The 15,780-nt window shown below is 53.5% G+C and overlaps 1 protein-coding gene across 1 annotated transcript; it reads right to left on the bottom strand.

The window, feature by feature from the left end:
• Positions 1-629: 629 nt before the first annotated feature.
• KCNK16 (potassium two pore domain channel subfamily K member 16) lies at positions 630-6,335 on the bottom strand. The gene is made up of 5 exons (XM_079148617.1): positions 5,984-6,335; positions 2,952-3,066; positions 1,828-1,994; positions 1,370-1,535; positions 630-1,180 (listed from the first exon to the last, which is right to left on the bottom strand). The coding sequence occupies exons 1-5, from the start codon at positions 6,194-6,196 to the stop codon at positions 957-959; spliced, it is 885 nt and encodes a 294-aa protein (XP_079004743.1). The 5' UTR covers positions 6,197-6,335; the 3' UTR covers positions 630-956.
• Between the last annotated feature and the right edge of the window lie 9,445 nt (positions 6,336-15,780).

The following is a 15,780-nucleotide window of genomic DNA, read 5'->3' as shown; positions in this document are numbered from 1 at the left end:
TTCCCATCCTCTTTGGAACGTTGCAGGTCTGGGGTGTAAGCTGTATTCTTCTGCTGCTGTGGATCTTCCCTGGGTCTCTGGCCAGGAGCTTCCTCTCCTCCACAGCTTGGCCTCAGTGCTTCCCAGGAGACCTCGCCATTTGGGGGTCTGCTTGCAGTTGGGGTGATGGGAGAAGCAGGGTCTGGAGTTCATGATCTTTGGTGAGATTGGGCACTGGCAGGGACTGGTCCAAATCTCTCGTCTCTTCTGGTCCATGATGTTGCAACCCAGCAGGAGAAAGGCCAGACCTGGAGAGCACGTCCCCATGGGAAGCCAAGTCTCCATGGAGCGCCTGTCCTGGAAGGCTCCTGGGACCTGCTCACCCTCTGGCTTCTCAGGGGGTTCTTGGAAAGGTTTTCAAGAAGACAGGGGACCAGAGGAGTGATGAGGTCAAGCACGTTCCCTGGAGGTTAGGGGGCGTCGTGACCAGGTTCTCTATCCTGCTAGATCTGCTAGATAGTCTAAAGGCACAGCCAGGGCAAGAATGTTCATTGCCATACCCCAGAACCTAGCACATAGTGGAGGCTTGGCAAACATACCTTGTGCGCCCATCAAATGGGGCCCAAATCAAGTTGCCCTTGGTTTCCTGTCTAAGGTCTCCAGAGTTGGGGTACGTGGGAGGTCAGTGGAGATCTGGCCATGTGTTCCACTTTTCCAGGTCACCTTTGAGGGGCAGGGACTGAGGCTCTGGGACAGGGTGCACATCTCAATTCACACACACGTCTTCCACCGTGTCTCTACATTTCCCCTCTGGTACTTTCCTGGACATATCTGTTTCCTTTCTCTTCCTGGAGAGCTCTGGACCAGCCCCGGCTGGACGTGCGTGGGTCTGGAGAGGAGGGGGCAGGGAAGGATCTCCAGTGGGCGGATGGCATGGGCTGGGGAGGCTGGGAGGCCCTGCTGGGCTACTCGGGGCCTCATGCAGAGATGGGCATCTTCTGAGGTCCGGGGAGCCCTTCAGGGTCAGGGGCTGCCCTGTCCTTGAGGCTGAGGCCCCTGCCAAGTAGCCAGAGCTGGGAGCATCTGTGCAGAAGCAAGGGGCCCAGGGAGAGGACCAGCGCCAGCCATGCGAGGCCCAGGAGGATCCAGACAGCTGCCAGGCTCCGGTACACTGAGACGTAGTGCTTGCTAGGGTCTGTGCCTGCAGGAGGGGACAGCAGTGTTCGAGGGCTCAGCCACCCCAGACTCCACAGGGATTCCCCACCAACTAGGGTGCACTAATGAGGATCAGCAATGAAGTCCCTGGGAGGAACCTGCCCTTAACTGAAAACTTCCCACCTCCCCCATCCCAGGGGGTCCCCCATCCGAGATCTGTGACTTTCACTCTCACCGACAACGTAGTCCCCAAAGCCAATGGTGCTAAGGGTGATGAAGGCAAAGTAGAAGCCCTCGCTGAAGCTCCAGCCCTCCACGCGACTGAAGGCCATGGGCGGGAAGATGAGAATCAGCAGTGTCCCCAGGGTCAGGAACAGAGCCAGGCCCAGGACCTGCAGGAGCTGGGGAAGGGAGTCTGTCCTGAGTCCACTTGGAAGACTTCAGGGTTGCGTGCCGGGTGGGGAGACCTGGGCCACACTGTGATCAACTCCAGGGGCCCCCGCACACTGTGGGGCCGCCAGAGGCCACACCTCTGTCCAGCTGGAGTCAAGATTCAGCTTTTCCCTGGCTCAGCCCTGCAGCTGTCCCTTCTCTCCCACAGGTGTCTGCCCCTGCTGACCTGCACACCAAAGTCTGCTTCAGTGGCCACCGCTGGTCCTTCACAGTGGGGCTGGAGGGGAGGGAGGGGCATACCTGGGAGCGCCTGGGCTGGTCCTCCCACCTCTCCAGGGTGGTCAGGTGGGCACGCAGCCCTGTGCCCAGGTGGTTGAGGAAGACCACGTTGAGTGGGATGCCCACCAGGGCGTAGAAGACACAGAAGACCTGGCCTGCCTCTGTGCTGGGTGCCAGGTTCCCGTATCCTGCGGCAGAGAGGGCGTGTGCGGCTGTGGGAGAGAGTTAGGACCTGCCTCCACCAGCGCCCCAGGGTCCAGCAGAGGTTTGTCTTCCATCACCACCGGGCCGGAAGCTCCCCTGTCCCAATGAGCATGCACCCCACCCTTGGGAATGGATGGTCTGTATTTATAGAAATCCTGTTTGTCTTTGAAAGCCCATCTCCAATGGCACTGCTTCCACGAAGCCCTCCCGTCACTCTCCTGGACGTGATGTCCAGTCGTGTTTTGTGTCATATCTAATGATTTGTGCTGCCTTATTTTATTGTACTTATTGCTTCATTATTGGATTGCGGGCCAAACCTGGATCCAGTCCAAGTCCGTACCCCACCCCCACTCCACCACTTTGCCTGCAGTGTCAAGGGAGGTGCATGGACTTGGACTTCAGCGAGTGGGTGGGGGGCCGAGGGATAGAAGGGGCCTGGGGTTTCCTGGAGGGGAGGTGAACTGGGCTTTCTGGTTGAGTGGTATAGCAGATGCTGTCGGGGCCTTGCTCCCCTGGGACACCCAGGATGACACCTGCACTTTGGTGGACAGTTCCTGTATACAAATGACCTCCCAGCTCAAGTCCTTGTATCTCTCTGCCTGAGAGACTCTTCTGGCCCCAAGAGTGTGCTTGGTCCATGGGCGGGTGCAGAATGCTGAGGTTCACACACGAGAGGCAGCTTTCTATCAGCTGGGCCCGAGTGACCAGCCCCTTGCAGGCCTGTCCTGAGGATGAGGGTCCCAAGCAGCAGGTGAGCCCAGCCACGCAAACAGGTAACCCTCACCGACTTCCTCTTTCCCCGTTCCCTGCCCACTTCCTGGCCTGTGCTTCCTGAATCGTCTCCTGCATGACCACCTCCTCATTTCAGCTTCTGCTTCTGGGGAGCCCAGACTGAGACAGGGGCCTGGGCGGGGGAGCCCTGCCGTGGCACAACCCTTTACCTATGGTGGTGACGACGGTGCCTGCGAAGAAGAAACTGCTGCCGAAGTCCCAGTTGCTGGGGTTTGTGGAGTTGCCTTTGGGGTTCACGCCTTTCACCCAGGCTTCCATGATGACCTGTGGGGGGGTGGGGGAAGAAGGTGCTAACGGTCACCGTGCACCAGGGTCACCAGGCTCCCCGCATGGTGCTTCCATGTTGTGCTGTTTAATGACATTCTCCCACAGTGTTGTTCCAGTGTCACAGAAGAGCAAGTGAAGGCTCAGAGTGGCTGTGATGTCCAAGGTCACTGGACTCCAAGGCCACATGCTTCAGGATGGGTTCAGGTGGGGTGTTTCTGGAAGGGTTTGCTGGGACCTGCAGAAAGCCCTAGGGCTGGGGGGCGGGATGGGATGGAGACCTCTACTCTCTGAGCTTCTAGAGCAGCTGGTGGCTTTGCTCTGTGGCCCTCTAGTGCGCCTACCTCCCACCAGAGGCCCGCAGGGAGGGTGTGTGCACAGGGGTGTGAACTAGCGCCGTGTGGTGTGTTGTCCGCGTAGGTGCTGTGTGTTGCCCGGAGTACATGTTTCGTGTGTATGTGTGTGTTGTGTGTGCGTTTCTAGAATCAGAACCTTGGCGGGCTCCAGCCAAGCTTCTCCATCCCTGGTCAGGCCTCTTGGAGAATGGGGAGGGCGCCCGCCTCCCCTGCCCCACCCCCTGTGAATTGTCCCAGGACAGCTCAGCCTTGACACCTGGTAGAGCCCCAGAGTCAGGGTGGGGGTGCTATGGGGGAGCATGGGAGCTCTGGCCGCTCGTTCCTGTGGGAAGCACTTCCCACTGGCTGGGCGGACGCGCTTGGGCCAGGGTGGGGTGTCCCTAGGGGCTGGGCCCGTGCAGACGTCCTCAGGAGCAGGCTGTCTGCTTCTTCTCATTTTGGCAGGAGCTGGCCCCTGAAGATGTGGACTTTGGCTTGCCTCTCTTTCCCACACACCCGGGGAGGCCAGGGCCAAACATTCCTGGACATGGCCCCTCCCCAGAGACCTGCACCCCTGCAGGCAGCACTTGCCCTGGTTCCCGGTTGTCCCTTCTGCCACCCAGAGCCCTCCACATTCCCTGAGGACCCTGACCTCCCTGAGTGCTGAGTGCGGCGTGGGCAGCATTTTCTCCTCTAAGAATCCACAGGTGATGGAAAAAAAGAGACAGATTTACTAGTTGTGGGATCTGGGCAGGCTGGCTTCTCATGGCATATGTTTTTTTTCTTTTTGTGGCACTATGGATTGAACCCAGAGGTGCTCTACCATGAAGCTACATCCCCAGGCCTTTTAAAAAACTTTTCATTTTGAGACAGGATCTCCTTTTGCCCAGGCTGACCTCAAACTTTGGATCCTCCTGCTTCAGCCTCCTGAATAGCTGGGATCCCAGGCGTGTGCCCCAGGCCTGCCTTTTTAGGACAGCAGTTACTACTATTTCTGGCTGCGAGTGAGACTTCAGCAGTGACTCCCAGAATTGTATCTCTGCACTCTTCCACCCAGCTCAACTTCCTCTGCTAAGGGTCCCTCTCGAGGCTGAGGACTCTCATGGACAGTGATATTCTGTTTTCCCTGGGGAGACCCTGGGGTGGTACCCTGACTCTGACTCCAGTCTCCTGGAAGAGCAGGGACTGGTGTCTCGCAGCTCCACAAAATTCTCTCCAGCCTCCCAGGCCGTGGATCACGTCGTAGGCCACCGGATGGACTGGTCAACACCATTTGCTGACCCCACCCTGGAGTTCCTGCAGGTCTGGGGGGCCCGCTGTTTGCATTTCTCACACGCTCCCAGGTGCTGCTGCTGCAGCTGCTGGTCCAAGGACCACACTTTGAGAACTGCCACTCGGGCTGTATCCAGTCCCCAGCACTTATGCTGATGTGTGCGGTGAAGGGCAAGGGCTCCTATGCAGAGCCCGACTGTGAGTTCTGTGTCTACCAGTACCTGCAGCCTTGGTCAACCTCTTTGCGCCTCAGTTCTCAACTAGAAGCTTGAGATAGTGATAGCAGCAGCCAATGATAGGAAGAGGCCTGTAAGATGCCCCGTGGGGGGTAATGGATTGTGATTGGACCACGCCCTATTCCTCTCCACTTTAGGCACACTGTAACCGCTCAGTAAATGTCAGTTATCATTTTGAGGACTTGGTCTGTTCTTTGCAGTAAGTGTGGGGTGGTTGCTCCCTGGACCTCCTGCTCTGGTAGCTTTCACCCACAACAACTGCTTTTGCTGGTTGGTTTTTTTTTTTTTTTTGATACCAGGGATTGAAATCGGGGATTCAACACAGGGGCACTCAACCACTGAGCCACATCCCCAGTCCTATTTTGTATTTTATTCAGAGACAGGTTCTCACTGAATTGCTTAGGGCCTCGCTTTTGCTGAGGTGGGCTTTGAATTCTCAATCCTCTTCCTTCAGCTTCCCATGTGCCACCATGCCTGGCTGCTTTTGCCATTTCTGGGAGAGGGAGGCAGAAGGGGCCCAAGTAGTGGGTGGCGCCCTCAGCACCAGAGAGAGCCCCTCATGGGTGCAGTACTGGCAGAGCCCGACCACCCTAGCTGCTGCCGGCCAAGCCCAGTTCCTGTGACACGAGGCTGGGGAAGGCCGGCATGGCGGCTGGTCCTGTTGTTTATCTGTGTCTCCACCCAGGACCTGAGCCAGGAGCTGCAGACTTAGAGTTGGGGTGGGGAAAGTATGGAAATGAGGGAGAAGAAGATTCGATGGCACTAACATCAGTTCATATCTATGCAGCAGGTGACGGCTGAGAGACTCATTTTAACCTGCTGTCAAATGCTGCTTCTCTTCACCTTATAGATGAGGGCCTTTGGTTCCAAAGAGGTTAAATGACTCTCTCAAGGTCATGCAGTAATCCTGGTTCAGACTTGGGGGCCACAGTCCAGGACCAGGTCTTACCTCTCTGTTCCCATTACTGTCTGCGTCCAGATGGGACATTGTCCCCTGGGTGACTGCCCTGGACCTGCCACAGGCGACCCTCTTCAGCCCACCTCTGGGTCTCCTTCCTGCCCCGTTCCCCTCACCTGTACAAACTGCTCCAGGGCCCGCTGGTCCAGGCAGGTGTAGTTCTCCAGGAAGCGCAGCTTCTCAACCTGGAACTGGTCCCTGGACTGAGCTTCTGCCTGCTTCTCCAGCAGCTGGAAGACAGTGGCACCGAGCAGAAGGTAGCAGACATAGGCCAGCAGCAGGGGCAGCACCCGGCCACCCCAGCAGCCGGCCAGCCTAGCACAGGGCATGGCGTGGCCAGGACCCACTGGGGCTGTGGGGCTGACTACAGGTGAGAAGCAGGGAGCAGGTGAGGAGTGAGCGCCAGGGACCTGCACCGGCTCCCGCCCCGCTGCCCCCCTCCGCGGCACAGGCGTCTGCAGGTGGGGAGTCGTGTTTGAACAGTGCGCCTCAGCCCGCTGCACTGAGTGCAGCCAGTGCAAACAGGCCTGCACCCCCCACCTGTCCGCTTTGTCCACTTTCCAGTGACAGCAGCAAGGCAGCGGCAGGGACCCCTCAGGGAGCCTACCGGTTCTCCTGAGGTCTTCGAGGGTCACCCTCTGCCTCCCTGTTGGGTGCTTCTGGACTGAACCTGATTTGCGTGCCCACCTTGCCCAGACCCCCAGCGGCTTCTCAGCAGCCTCCTTGCTCACCAAGGCTTCCAGCACCCAAGCCCAGGAGCTGAGAGAAATCGGGATGGGTGTGGGCTGACCTTCTACTCAGTTGCCTTGGCTACGAAATGGGGTTAGGAGTATTGACCTGCTATTGGGGGGGGCCCGAGGAAGAGCAAACTGGGTGACACATCGGGACAAAGTAAACAGGCAAATGACAGCCTCACTGGAGAGCAGTCCCGGGTGCTGCTGCTCATGCCTCGGCTGTACTCGCTCTGTGCTTCCGCTTTATCATCCTTGCTGACAATTTGTCTTGCTGAAGACCCTCAAGCAGGCCACCTGCAGAGGATGCTGTGCTGATGAGACCTGTGTGTGAACAAAAAAGGAAACAAAGTATATCCCAGCACTGGGATGCTACCCCTGCGCTCTGAGAGGGTGGGATGGAGCCTGCTGCTCTTGCTATCTCTTCTCTGCTCCCTGGTGTGACAGCTGGATTGAGATCTCATTCACCCTCCGCACCATTCACACATTTAGAGGTCACAGTGCAGTGGTTTGTAGTTTAGTCACAGAGCTGTGCAGCCATCACTACAACCACTGTCTTCTGATCTCAGAGAGCACCTCCCTCATTCTTTAGCTATGATGCCTTGATGGCCCATGCCTGACACCTCGGCCTCTGGGAACCACCAATCTGCAGGCTTTATGCATTTCTCTGTTTTGAAAATTTCATATAAATGGAATCATATCTTGTGTGGCATTTTGTGTCTGGCCTCTGACTGTGCATGCTTTGAAGGTTCATCCACATGGGCATGTATCAATATTTCCTTCCTTTTCAGAAATGAGTAATACTTCAGTATATGGATATACCACATTTTGTTTATCCTTTGGACATCCTATAGATCGATAATTGTGTAGTTCTTATTTTATACTACTATAAATAATGCTACTATGAACATTTGCATATGAGTTTTTCTGTGGACATGTTTGGTCACTCGTGTTGAAATTTTTGAGAAACTTCCAGACCATTATCCAAAGTGGTTGCACCCTTTGATATCCCACTAGCAGTGTGCAAAGGTTCCAATTTCTCTGCTCCTGTTTTCTGTTTCCTTTAATGAGCTACAGAGGCAGATACTATCAGTTGTGCACCAAATGCCCTTTTCCACCTTTCTGACTGTCAGATCCCAGCATCAGACACCTCCACCCTCCCAGGAGAGCATGACTAGCCTTGCCCATTGTGAATCCCCTTAGGTTGGGTTCCCCGGGAGCAGCCCTTGAGGTGGGCGTGTGCACAGGTAGTGGAGTGAGCCAGAACTGTAAGGGTGAGCAGGCAGGGCAGGGCAGAGGAGAGAGCCAGGCCAGGCAGCATGGTCCCAGCCTCAGCCTGATTCCTGGGGGGCTCTGGAAGGTAGTGTCACCTGTTAGTCCCAAGGGGAGCCCCAGGTGCAGGATGGGCCACTGGAAGAAAAACTGAAGCCTGTAAAGGAGGTCCCCTGCCCGACTTTCCAAGCTTCCTTGCAGCTGGGGTGGCCCTGTGACCAGTTCTGGCCATAAATGGGCAGTGTGCTATGGAGGTTTGGGGCAGAGTTACTCTGTCCTGACAGAGGGTGGAGCTGCAGCTGGCCACAACTTTCTCCCTCTCTGTCCAGACAGTACAGACCACTGGACTCCCTGGACCACCTTGTGCCTATGAGCATAAAGGTTCCAGGGGTTGCCGAGACGCCCAGTTGATTCCTGTATGCACCAATCTGTTTTATGATTTTTTTTTTTTTTGTTAGAAATAAACTATCTAAGGGCTGGGGATATGGCTCAGTTGGTAGAGTGCCTGCCTCGCAAGCACAAGGCCCTGGGTTCGATCCCCAGCACCACACACACACCCACACACAAAAAAAAGAAAGAAAGAAAACTATCTGTTTAAGCCAGTGTTAGGTATTGTGTTACTTCTTGATGGTTACTTAATGTTATGATTTAGATATGAGGGGTCCCTCAAAAGTTCATGTGTGAGACAATGTATTAAAAATTTGAGGTGAAATGACCAGGTCATGAGAACGTCAATCAGAGCGTCAATCCCCTGATAGGGAGTGGGAGACAACTGAGCAGGTAGGCGGTGGCTGGAGGAGGTGGGTCGCTGGGGGGTGCCCTTGGGGATTATATTTTATACATGGAGAGTGAGTCTGTTTCTCTCTGCTTCCTGGTGTGATGTTCTGCGCTATTCTCCTCCACCACACACTTCCACCATGATGTTCTGCCTTCTTTGGGCCTAGAGCCGTGGAGTCGGCCATCTATGAACTGGACCTCTGAACCTGCGAGCCCCCGAATAAACTTTTCCTCTCCTTACTGTTCTTGTCAGTTCTTTCGTTCACAGCAGCAAAAAAGCTGACTGAAACACATGATTTAAGAAACGTATGCTCAAGGCCTGTTTGAATTGGAAGGGACAGGAGCACACTCCGGTTACCTCGAGTAACTGGGAACATTCGTCGCAGAAGCCCTGGGTTCTGGAACAGCCTGACCCCACCACTAGCCTGGCTTTTCCACTTGTCCCGTCTCTCTGCTCTGCCTGCCATTTCTCTGCCTCAGAGCTCAGCGCCAGGCCTCCCCCTGGAATTGGGGCAGCTCCCGGGGGTCTCTGCTTCTTTCTCTTGATATTTCCTAGTTCAAATCCCATGTAGAGGGGCTCGGTGTCCATGAGGACATTTTCATGGTTGGCACTTCACTGGTGTCTGGTGGGCCAAGAAATGGCCTTCCTTGGGTCAAGGGCCACCATCCACTGAGCCACCCCAGCTATGGGGACAGGGGTGCCACTTGTGTGGACACCACTTGGAAGAGGCAGATGCCATAGCTGGTCTAGGACTGTCCGTAATAAGGAAAGAGAGAGAGAGGGAGAGAGAGAGAGAGAGGAAGAGAGAGAGGGAGAGAGGGAGAGAGAGGTGTGTGAAAGAGACCTGATAGAAAATAAATGTGGGGGGGATTTTATTATTTTCAAGTAGATGAATGGCAGGTTCCTCCTCTACTCTGAGACCTAAAAGAAAACACACCACCAACCAATCACAGAGAGTGAGATGAGGTAGGGGCGAGCTGGCTGTATGCTAAGAATATCTGGCCAAAATTGTGGAATCAGCCCAGATGCCCATCAATAGATGAAAGGGTTAAGAAAATGTGGTGTATGTACACAATGGAATTTTACTCAGTCATAAAGGAGAATGAAATCATTTCATTTGCCAGTAAATGAATGGAAAGGGGGAACGTCATTCTAAGTGAAATAAAGCCAGACTCAAAAAATTAAGGGTCGAATGTTTTCTCTTTTATGTGGAAACTAGAGAAAATAAGGGAAAGAAGGGGATTGGATATCATAAATACATAAGGAAGATCGGTGGAGAGGAAGGAGATCGGGTGGGAGGGAGGGAGGGGAAAGGAAAGGGCAGGAAATGCAGAAAGGATTTAACGAAATCATGTACGTGCATATATAGATACATCACAGGGAATTTCACTCTGTGGGGTGGAAAGCACCAATAAAAAATAAATAAACAAAGGAGCAAAAGGAAGATCAGTAAAGGAAGGAGAATAGCAGGAGGGGGGAGGGGAGGGAGGGGGAGGAGCAGCAACTGAAATGGAGAAATCAAATTCCATGATGTACGATTTTGTCAAAATGAACTCAACTACTAAATATAGCTAAAATGCTCTAAATATCCCAGTGAAGCATGGTGGCGCACCCCTGTAAGCCCAGAGAGGCAGGAGGCTGAGGCAGGAGGACTACAAGTTCAAGGCCAGCCTTAGCAAATTAGTGACTCTCAAAATAAAAAGGGCTGTGGATGTAGCTCAGTGGTAGAGTGCCCTTGAGTTCAATCCCTAGTAACACACACACACACGCACACACACACACACACACACACACACACACACACACACACACTCAATGAACGCCCTGATGCTGGAACAAGTGCCGTGAAAAGCCACAGTGTCTGCGGTTTTTCGATCATCCTGTGAGCTAGGTGTGGCCTTGACGGGAGGGGGTGTGACCCAAGCCTGTCTTCTCGGGGGTCCTTCTGGCTCTGCCCTCCTGAGGCTGTCTGGGACCCTCTCTAGTTGTCCTGGACAAGCCCCACCTCACACAGTCTGGGGTCCCCCAGCAGCACCTTGCTGGAATGTGGCTTCTTTTGGTCTCTCATGTTTTTGGAGAGACGGAGCCAACTGGACCCTCTACCACAGACTCGCCAGTTCCCGGCTCTAACCAAGGTGTTATTCCTGAAGGGCCTTGTGACAATCAAACCTCTTTGATTGCCCTGGAGAAGCAGAATATGTGCAGAGTCCTCTCATGGTCATCTGGAATGCTCATCCACTGATGCCTGGAGGATCCCGGGAGGGACAGAGCAACCTTGTTAGCTCCAAGTATCCTGGATGGGTCTGGGCACAGCCCATGGGTGGTGATGGCTGTCCTAAGGGGAAGAGCTGAAGGGAAAGGGAAGGGCCTGCCTGCGTGGGAGACACGGCGAGGGCCATGGTCAGAGGGCCGTCTGTGACAGGTTGGGGTGGAGGAGGGCTGAAGCCGCTGTCCCCGGGCCCTCCTGCCCTCCTTCCCTCCCTCCCTCCTTCCCTCGGGTCCTGGGCAGGAAGTGGTACCAGGCAAAACCGTCCACTCACTGTGAACTATCTCTTGATAACCTTCTGGCCTGGCACTAGCTGTGGAGAGGCGGCTCTGTCCTGCACAGTCAGTCAGATTGGTGGCCTCCCGCTTTCCCTGGGGACCCTTCCCCAAGTCTGACGCTCTGGCCTCTCTACTCTCTTCTCACATCTTCCCCTTACACTAGGGTCTTCACTCACCACCCAAAGCAAAGTCCCTCAAACCTTAACCTGGCGGGACTTTAGGATAGAGTCCTTGAAGGAGTCATCCAGTTTAAAGGGCGGGACTTCTAAAACCCAAGGCCACAAACCCAAAGCCATGGAAACGTGATGGTGGAACCTGGGGGAGACGTCACTGGTGAGGTCCTCTGGGCTCGCCACACCACCCTCCTCCGCCCCCCGCCCTCCTTTCCTGTCCTCAGACTGCACACCTAGTGGAGGGTCCTCAGTTGACTTTGGGAGACACCCTGCAGGACAGCAAGGCCTCTGCTGCCTGACATCTCCCTACGTGGGCACCCCTCTGCTGAGTGAAGGGTGGACACAAGGCATGATTTATGATTCCTTTCAGGGAATTATCACTGCTAATGGGCAGAGACGATCTGAGCTTCCCAGTGGGGGAGGGCAAAATCAATTAATGGAGAATCTCACAGGGCCAGGCCGGCTGATGGCAGAGCGTGGTCTGACATCCGGAGGTGATAAGGGGCTTTCTGAGGCTGAACTAATAGGGAGATTGGAGGAAAAAGGAGAAAAACAAAACCCCCAGATCAATTTCATGTACAATGGGCAGAGAAGGCAGAGTAAACAGAGTGGCCCGGTCAGGGCCTTCTTCCAACTGAATGAGCCCTGAGATAAGGAAGAGGACAGGCTGCCCACCGGCCACCCGACACAGGTATTGGCTTACAGAGCAACTCCATGCACATCTGCACAGATGCAAAAGGACACTTTCTAAACTTGAACCAAGGGGAGAAGATAAGGCCACCTGCCCAGGTACGTGCCTTATAGGGGAAAGGGCAGGTGAGAGAAGGAGGCCTGGTTTTCCATCCCGCCTCCCTAACAGCCCACCTGATGCCACCTCACAGCACCAAGCAGCGCGTTCTAGATGGGGGTGCTGAGGTGCCCGGGGCTCCCCACAGCCAAGGTGTAGGAGCGCATTCTTGTGGAGGCTGGGTGGAACAGCTTCCTATGGTCTTTTTCTGCCCTGGAGGCCAGAGAGTATGATCTCAGAGCAGGTCCAGCTCACTCTGTGACCATCGGCGAGGACATGGGAAGCTGGGGGTGATTCAAGGGAAAGGATCCGATCGAATAAGCAAACACACACACCTGTTATTGATCCTGATTGCCACTGGGTTTTTTTTTTTTTTTTTTTTTTTTTTTTTGTAGGAGGATGGTTCCTTTTCCTGAGCTTTAGTTTTGAGTAGTTAAGAGGGGGCTCTGGTTGAATGGGGGCTCCCATATTCTCCATCCCAAGAGCTTGATTTTTGAGAGCCCCACACCCATGATTCTGAAATGGGTGCCCGCAGTGATGGGCTTCCTTGGGGCAGATCCTGAGACGCGGCCTGAGTGTGTGGCAGGGGACTGGGACAGGGAAGGGAAGGTGGCTCTGTGGGTGTGTTAGTGACAGGTGGCTGCTGTGGCTCTGGGGCTCCACTGCTGGGGTGAAAGGAGACTGGGCAGAACACACCTCAGGGTGGCCCACAGACGGGCCAGGAAGCCGGGGTGCTCGTCCTCACTGATGGAGATTTGTTCAGAGGATGCTGACCCCTGTTCTGCAACCTGGCCTGCCCAGGGGCAGGAGTGCTCCTGCGGCCAAGAGAGCCGGTGCTCAGGATGGGAGACCCTGGGCATAGCTGGGGACTGGCCCCTGGAGCCATGTAAGGCCTCCAGGGAGGACAGGGCCCTGTGTGTCTGTCACTGACTCCTGGTTGTCCACCCCCTTTCTGGGTCATTTGGTTTGTAACTCCTGCAGGGATATCATTCCTTTGTGAACCTTAAAGGAGGGTCGGCCAGTTCATATGAGCACAGTAGACCAACAAGGGTGGGAGGCCATACCCCTCTCTCCTGGTCACATGGGAAACCCCATGGTACCGAGTCCCCTGCATCCTCTCACCTCTTCAGACTTTGGGAAGAACCTAGAGCCGCAAGGGGCATTGGACTGAAGCAGCCAAAAACCTGGGAGGATGTGGACCAGGATGTCAATGAGGTGTGAGGACAGGACAGACTTCCTCTTTCCCTGGGAGAAGCAGAGCCTTCCCAGGGCCTGGGAGGGAGAATAAGCTGATGAACTGAAGACTAGGGACAGGGAGGAGGTTGATCTCAGGTACGTGTAGGTCTTGGGGCCTGGCAAATACTTTTTGTGGCACCCGACTATATAAACAACTTGTTAATGCTTTATTTTGAGACAAGGTCTTGGTAAGTCCTTAGGCCTCTCTAAGTTGCTGAGGCTGGTCTCGAACTCACCATCTTCCTGCCTCAGCCTCCCGAGGTGCTAGGATTACTGGTGTGCTCCACTGTGCCTGGCTGCTTGGAGCCATCTGGATGGAGGACTGTGTCCACCATGGCTGGTCCTGGCATGGAGGGGGACTTAGGAAGTTTCCGGCAAAGCACTTCACAGTGCAGGTTCCCCTAAGGTGTGGGGCCTAGGGCAGGAGAGCTTCTTGCTTTAGTCTAAGGATAGTGACGGAAAAACATAAACCAAAAGATTATTTTAGAGTAAAGATGACAATAATATCCCAGGCCTGGGGCCAGAGAAGGAATGGGGAGGGCTGCCTTCTCAAGACAAGGGGGCAGTGCATCCAGAGGGAGGGGCACCGAGCCTCCCTGCGGCCTGCTCTTTGCTGAGTCCCCTCAGTGCTTGAAGCTGGCTCACCCTGCTGGCTGGCAATGGGCCATGGAATCCCGAAGGAAAGCAGTTCACTCAAGAGAGGGCGGTTGCCTCTTCCCATGCTGTCAGCGTCACTAGGGCCACACCCAGAGGCCACCTTCCGTGCGACAGGCAGAGCTGTATTGAAGGAAACGCTTCTCTCCCCTCGCACGTTCTCCCTGTTCATTCTTTACTTCTAACATCCACAGCCAGCCTCTCTCCACCTAGAGTCCTGACAGCCCCTGGACACGTGGAATACTCTCTCACTCCACATTCTCATGTGGCCTAAGTCCCCACAGATCCCCCTCTTGCCAAGCTTCATGTCCCGTGCTTCTCACACACAGAACACCTGACCCTAGTGTGCTCCTTTGCATGCCCGGCGCTGCTCTCACATTCTTACCTGCAGACAGCAAGCCCAGGCCCATTCTATCCCACCCTGCCCCCTTCTTAACTCAGATGCTCTTGTTTATTTATGCCCATCTCCCTAATTAGATTGTGAAGGCTGGCATTTTCTGTCTTGATCACCTCCAACTCCTTGGAACTTAGCATGGTGGATGGTTCATCCTTGTTAAAGGAATGGCTGGATCAATGAGCCATGTAAGGAGTTGCAAGGGACATCCTCTGCTTGTATTGTAAACATGAGTCCATTGCATGTAAAAATGTTCTTTTCCACTTATCCTATCATCTGTGTCCTTCCTGGGGTCGGTTTCTTTTTCTACTGATTATTTTTTATTTTCATTACAGGACATTTTTTTTTTTTTTTTGCATCTTTGCATGTCTAGTAATTTTTGTTTGATTCCAGACATTGTGACAAATTCTACATTGCTGGATGTTGTATTTTTTTTTAAACCCTTTAAATATTTTCCGAGCATTGTTTTGGGACTCAGTGAAATTCCTTAGAAAATTTCTGGAAACAATATGATGCTTTGAAACTTACTTTCAGGCTTTGTTAGGTGACCAGAGTCATATTCTGTCTATGGCTTATTTGGTTCCATCCAAGGCAATACACTTCTGTGTCTCTGTTCAATAACTCTTGAGAGGTTTCTCCACCCTATTAGGAACATGAACTATTCTTAGAACCTTATTTCTGGAAGTTATTCTGCCTGATTCTTTCCGGTGATTTTTTCCCTCTGCCTTGGGTAATTTCCTCACTTGCATATGTAGATCTGTAGTTAGTTGGGGGCTCAAGCGTAACTCTCTGATGGTCTCCAGAGTATGTACTCTCTTTTTCTTTTTCATCTCTGGGTACTTGTAAATTTAGGCCACTTCAGTCTTCCTGGACTCAACTCAGGCAAACCACTAGGCTTTCCCTAGTTTTCCCCTCAAGAGTTGCAGTCTATATGCAGAATGTTGGAGCAATCATACAGCTCACCTCATTGGCTTCCCTTCTCTTGGGGATCAAAGCTCAGGGTTGCAAGTGCTAGACTCATTTTTACATAAACCTATGCTAAGATGCCTTTCAACAGGCAATGAGAAGAGATTGAGCTTTTCTCTGTAGTGAGAATTTCTATGTAGTAAGACATTCTTTCTAGTCATGCACTATTTCTGGATTTTAATTGGTATTTCTGGTTTTAATTCTTGTTAGAATTAATATTTGGTAACAAACCAACCCAAGTCTCAGTAGTGTATGATTAAAGAAGCATTTATTCTTATAAGGAAAATAGATCTTTGGGTCAGCTGTGATTCAGCTGATCTGGACTGGGCTTGACTGGGAAGCTCTGTTCCAGTCTGGAGACAGTTCAGGTTTGTTCTC

The sequence above is a fragment of the Sciurus vulgaris genome (genome assembly GCF_902686455.1).
Source record: "Sciurus vulgaris genome assembly, chromosome: 7".
NCBI lineage: Eukaryota > Metazoa > Chordata > Mammalia > Rodentia > Sciuridae > Sciurus > Sciurus vulgaris.
The sequence above is the reverse complement of the archived record's forward strand: the minus strand, read 5'-3'. Positions and strand labels throughout refer to the sequence as shown.

Bases quoted from the DNA above. Each gene is read 5' to 3' on its own strand.
- KCNK16 (XM_079148617.1), bottom strand. From the start codon at position 6,196: ATGCCCTGTGCTAGGCTGGCCGGCTGCTGGGGTGGCCGGGTGCTGCCC. The intron at 1,995-2,951 runs GTAAAGGGTTGT...TCTCTGCCGCAG, and splicing joins CACCGTCGTCACCACCATAG to GATACGGGAACCTGGCACCC. The intron at 1,181-1,369 runs GTGAGAGTGAAA...CCCCTCCTGCAG, and splicing joins CTTTGGGGACTACGTTGTCG to GCACAGACCCTAGCAAGCAC.